Here is a 6,036-nt window from a genome sequence, read left to right on the forward strand (position 1 = left end):
CGAGCCGCAGTTTGCGACCACGGCCCTATCCTATCTGCCCCAGTTAAAACCTGCTCCTTCTAGGAAGTACCCCCTCTCACTCCCCCCCCCAGCTTGTTCCCCCTCCTAGTAAGACCTTGGCCCAGGGCCCCCTGTGTGATGCGACCACGGGGAGCTGCACGATGCTTTGTACACAGATCTCAGCAGGGGTTGCTGTAGCTGAGGCTGTGGCGTGGGGCTGGGGAACCACGTTCCTCCCTGCACCTGAGGGCCGGCCTCTGGCAGCGACTGACCGAGCCCCCGCTGAAATGAGAGTCCCTGTTGGTTTTGGATTACTTACCTCGAAAGTAAGTGGGATCTCAAGTCAAATGGGTTTAAACAATGTAAAGGGAATGTATTGGCCCACATAACGGAGGCGTGAGGGAGGAGGACTTTAGGTGAGGTTTGATCCAGCAGCTCAAAGGATGCCCCCACAGGCCTGGATCCTCTCTGCCCACCCTCACTCCCCTACCCCTGCAGCTCTGTGCACCATTTCAAGGCCATTTATACTGCTGCACTAACAGGCTTCCTTTTTCACATGGCAGGATTCAGAGAAGAGAGCATTTCTCCTAAGAACTGAAACAGAAGTCTGAGAGGTCTGGCTCTCACAGGCTTCACTGAAACACACCCAGTCCTGAACCAATCTCTGTGAGCAGGGGGATGAAATACTTTGGCTCAGGACCCACCCCTGCAAGAGGGGGGAGGGGCTTATCTCACCCAACCCCCGGCTCAGACTGAGGGTGGGGGAGTGGGAAGTGCTCTGCAAGGAGATTCTAGGTCTAGATCACCAAAAGGTAGGTGGGTGCCGGTGGGGAAACCCAGCTGTCTGCTCTGGGGTCCACACCTGCGAGGGGTGGCAAGAGGCAGGAGCGGTCCCAGCAGCCAGGGCTCCACCTGGTACCACTGCCCCGTCCTGTGTGCGGGGAGCGGACCTCCTGGCAGGACTGCTCCTTCGAGGTGCTCAGTGATGCCCATCCGCCTTCCAGGTCCCCTCTAGCCTTGGCTTCCAGTCTCAGTTGGAGCGTCGGCTTCCCTGGGGGCCTGCTCCCAGACCTGGCCTCTGCCCCGTGGCTGAGCTGCTTTCCCTCTAAGGAAGCCCCATTGGGGAAGCCCCCCCTAGAGGGCACAGGAGGTCGGGAGTCACAGGGATGGCGCGCAGAAGGGGCACCCGCCCCCTCACCCCGCCTGGTTTCAGAACAGATGGCAGGGATCCCCGCTTTACTGCCGACCTGCCGACGGCTGCGCGCAGCCCCTGGACAACCAGAGCCAGCGGAGGAAAGGTGGTGATTTTTTCAGAAGTTTATTGATCAGTAGACGGTGTCTTTTTTTTGTGTTTGACTTCGAAACAAGGTTACAAAACAAACAGAAGCATTGTGTATTAACTGCATTGGCTAATTGACAGGTAACCTGACACACTCTTAAATCAGGCCCGTTTACCTGAATAAACTCAGTGCTTATCTGTCCCAAGAATGTTCTTCTTGTTAAATGCGCTCCTTATCCTCAAGGCGACTTATCCAGGTGTTGGGTGTCCGGCAAGACGCCGGGCAGTGGACTCCAGTACAAGACATTCCCCGGGGGGTGGAGAGGGGCTCCTGAGGACCCGCAGACACTGGGAGGGACTGTGGTCGGGGCAGGGGGCCAGGCTCTGCCAGGGCGTCTCCTGTGAGCTGGTAAGGAGGGCAGGGGCTGGGGAGAGGGCAGGAGTTATTTGCTGCTCACGCCCTCTGACCCACCTGGACACTCAGTCCTCTGATAATAGAATAAGAATTCAGCTATTCAAGGCCCCCCATTTGTGGGAGCAACCAAAGCCCAAGTCCGAAGACACTATTGCTGCACAATGACTGTGTTCCAAACAGAACCCAGTCTAGCCCTGGGGAAGCAAAAGCCAACTCACTGAACGGCCCTCCCCACTGAGGAGGGACCCGCCGTGGGCCATCCAGGTGCTCGGGGAGAGAGGGGAGATGCTGGGCTGGAGCCGGAGGCTGAGGCAGGTGGCCGCCTGCACGTGCGACAGAGCTGGGGAGCCGGGCAGGTCTCAGTGCGGGTCCTTTACAGATGGTGCGGAGGGCCTCGTAGCAGGCTCACAACTGGGAAGAGGAGGCTAAAGTCTTCATCCCCCCGACAAATGCCAGACTGCAGAGGTCTGTTATGTGGTATCACGTGCTGTGTACAACCAGATTTTCTCTTGTGGAACCACGGGGAACACGAAGATAGTTCTGAGAGCTAGAGTTTACCTACTGCCACCCTCCCAACCACCTGTAAACACTCTGGGGAGGGGAACTTTGAGAATTGGGGTGGCGTGAGACGGCAAGAAGGTCGGTTGAGGTGGACAGGCCTTCCTGTCCCCCTGCCCTGGCGTGGGGTTGGGGGTGGGGATAATGGATGTTTCGGACACAATTAAAGGAACTTTGTGCCAGTCCTGGGAAGATACGGTTTCTCACTTGGGGGCCATGCCTAATGTTTCCCAGTGTTTTTCTTTCCAGTCAATTCCAATGACTTCATGTGGGAAGAGAAGATATTAAGAAAAAGGGTCCCACGATTTCCCCCCTTTTTTTCCTCAGCAGGGAAAGGATTCAGCTGTCGGATGCTCTCCCCGAGGGCATGGGGTAGGGGTCACAATACCATCCGTTTGCGTCCACACAGAAACCTGAGTCCATTGGCTCCCTAAAACACTTTTCTTACATGTCTCTACATACACAACCTTTGGCCATATCTACATATGTACACATTGACAAGTTCAAAAATACATATTTATGTGACATATATGTGTATATATTTATCTTTATATGTGACAATTCAGTAGAGTTAAAGCAGCAAGATAATTCTGGATGGAAAATCGGCTAACCCTGGCATCGCTGAGCCTGTGGACGACTGAACTCTCTCTCCTCTCTCAGTGCTACACAGGTGGGCAGTGCCCATGCATTCACAGAACTCTGCTCATAATACAGCAGGAATTGTAACCGTCCCCTTTCTGTGTCTAATTAATTTTAAAGTGCTCAGTAAGAATAAAAACCATGCTATGCATTTATTTCTCTTAAAACAAAATTACTGAGACAGCAAGCGAGGGCGTGAGGGCTGGCATCTGGGCGCATGCTTCTCTAAAGGAAAACGTTTCTCTTAAGCCTGCAGTTCTGACCCCGATGTCACAGGTAACATCAGAAAAACACACACAATGTGGCTTTTGGGAGGCTCAGGTGGGGCTGCTCTGATTTCACGCATGTCTGGTGCTGGCAGGGCCCCTGCCATGCGGCCACGCCGTCATTATTTTGCGTCTCTCTCCTTTACTGCCTAAGTCATGGTGAAAGGCACTGGCAGAGCCAGCGCCCACATGGCAGGGAGGGTGGAGGCGAGCATTAAACCTCCACCCGACACAGGGCCCAAGTGCACGGTCCAGAGGGGCTGATGGGGGACCTGGGAGAGACCCTCAGGGAGCCGCCAGATACGGGCCTGCCCAAATCCTGCCTCGTGATGGGCATTCATGATACAAGCCACACAGCTTTTTGAAGAAAAGGCTTTATATGAAAGGTTCCATCCTGTTTCTGTATAAAGGCTTTTATCCTATAAGAAAAAAAAACAAAAACAAAAACCTAGACATAATAAAAATGCCTTTAAAAAATAAAAATAAAAATAGTATCTAAGGCTAGTAGACCGATCTCTTTTCCCTGACAGCCGGGAAGGCTGGCTTCTCATTCCCGTGTCCGCAGGCCCGGACTCTGTGCTGAGACACGATTTGCTGAATTTAAATCCTGCCGCTGACCAAGGAGCCCTGGGGCATGTAACAAGGCTAAGTGACAACTGGGGAGAACCACCTCTTTTCCTCACTGTAGTTTAAGTACGATAAATAGACTTTGCTACAAATTATTGGACAGACCAGTAAGAAAAGCTAATCTTTAAGACTCCAACATGACTTGAAATCTTGCTGGGGCTAATAAAACGAATTATTAATTCCTAATTAATTCCAAGTTCCTAACCAAATACAACTTGGCGGGGAAGGCCCGGGGGTGGGTGCTGGGAGGGCCAGTGAGCGTGATGCTGGGACAGACGCCGCCTGCGGCCAGCTGCCTGTTCTGCTCGGGGCTGCAGCAGGCACGGGGCACAGACACTACCCTGCTTTCAGACCGTGGGCACCAATCGCCTTCTCTTTGGTAGACAGTTTAGAGAGAACAGAAACCCTCTCTGCCCTATCCCCCCCCCCCCACCTCTAAATATATAAGGAAACAAACAAGATCATCTTTGCTCCCACAGGGCAAATAGGTTTATGATGATGAGTGGTCCAGGGAAGCCCCAGCTCACACCCCAATCTCCTGGGGCTCCAGCAAGCCCACCCCCACACTTATGTCTCTCCAGGATTCTGAGTACTCTTTGGTCAATTTCCATTTCTTTTCCACCGTTACAATCTCCTTACCCACCTCCCCCCAGTATTTTAATAAAAACTTAGGGAATTTTAGAGGTGAAAGGACCTCATCTAGTGTCCAATGTCTGCCCTCCCCATTCTACAGATGGGGAAACTGAGGCAGAGAGGGCAGTGCCTTTCCCGGGGTCACTCAGTGAGTCGGTGGCAGCAAGGACCTCAGGCCCCAGTCCCAGGAGCCCCACCCCGCACTGCCTGCCCTGTGGGTGGCCTGCCCCTCAGTCAGCCTTCTGAAAGGACTTCCTGTGAGAGGGGGGCACCAGGTGGGGAGGCAGGCTGTTGGGCAGCTCGTAGCCGTCCAGCTTGATCTTGATGAGGTGCTTGGCCAGCGCGAACTCCTCCTCGTCCAGCATGCCGTCGCAGTCACAGTCGGCCAGCTTCCAGATCTTGCCCAGGACGCTGTTGGGCAGCTTGGAGGTCACCATCTCCTTCTTGGCGTTGACGCCTGATATCTTGCCATTGATGGGCGACAGGGCGTAGAAGAGCTCATCGTAGACGGGCTTGTCTTTGGCCACCACCCACTCCTCCTCGTCGGCGCCCTCCTTGGCGCCCTCCCCGTAGCCCTGGTTGAAGGGGCCCTCGGAGGTGCCATCGAAGGCGCCGCCCTGCACGAGCTGCATGGGCGTGTTCAGCTCCTCCTGGCTGATGAGGCTCATCAGGGATGAGATCTTACTGGTCAGCATGTTGTCCACGGCCTCGATCAGCTTGGGCTTCAGCGAGTGGAATTTGGTGAAGTCGTAGTTCTCAAGCTGTTCCTGCAAAAGGAGAAACCACAGACTTGGTGACATGCCCTCTCCTCTGGAAGCAAAGAGAGGGGAGCTGAGGGAGGGGAGTTCTCCCTTAAAGCACACACTCCGTACCCCGGCCTGTTCCAGGGCTCTCTCTGGTGGGGTCCCCACATCCAAACTCACCAGACACAGGAGTGGCTTTTAGAACAAGAAATACGATGCATGGGATGCCACGCTTCGCTACAGTAGCTCATCCCTGCTGGCTGCGGTGGTATGACTGACAGCGATCCCTCAGGACTGACGACCTTCCCTCACCCTGCTTTTGAGCCCTCAGAGACTCAGCATTTCATTTCTTACCACATACCTCAGTTGACCTTCACAACAATGCTGGGAGCAAGCAAGGGCAGCATAATAGCCGTGTGTTACAGAGAGCACACGGGGCGTCCTGGCGGAGTCAAGACAAGAGCCCGTGCCTCCTGCCTTGACTAGTGTTCCTTGTGCTGTGACATGACGCTGTGGAGAGGGACTTAGTTAAGGACATTATTTTTGGATCAGCTTTGAAAAATGTAGTTTAGGGTACAAATAAGTAAAAGTTGAAACTGGTAAGAGGGAACAGAGTAGGATGGGAAGGGCGAGTACAAATCCAGCCAATATGCTCGTCAAGTCAGGCGGTCTCAGCTCCTCCCAGGAGAACTGGCCGTCAGCAGTCGGAGCGGCAGGAGCACAGGCTCCAGGGACACCATGATAATTGCCTGGCGGGACAGGAGCCAACCATGGTGCCCGGATGGCTGTGCAGAAGTCCTCCTCCTACCTTGGCTCTCTTTGGTTACTCATCCATCCATCCATCCATCCATCCATCCATCCATCCATCCATCCATG

At 54.0% G+C, this 6,036-nt stretch overlaps 1 protein-coding gene across 1 annotated transcript in view; it reads right to left on the reverse strand.

Moving 5' to 3' along the window:
• Nucleotides 1-1,302: 1,302 nt before the first annotated feature.
• The window catches only part of EHD4 (EH domain containing 4), an 83,718-nt gene continuing 78,984 nt past the window's right edge, over nucleotides 1,303-6,036 (reverse strand). The window contains exon 6 of the mRNA XM_006093062.3: nucleotides 1,303-5,184. Within this exon, the coding sequence (XP_006093124.1) occupies nucleotides 4,648-5,184 (537 nt within the window). The 3' untranslated portion in view covers nucleotides 1,303-4,647. The remainder of the gene's footprint in view (nucleotides 5,185-6,036) is intronic.

This window comes from Myotis lucifugus, unplaced genomic scaffold (assembly GCF_000147115.1).
Source record: "Myotis lucifugus unplaced genomic scaffold, Myoluc2.0 scaffold_109, whole genome shotgun sequence".
NCBI lineage: Eukaryota > Metazoa > Chordata > Mammalia > Chiroptera > Vespertilionidae > Myotis > Myotis lucifugus.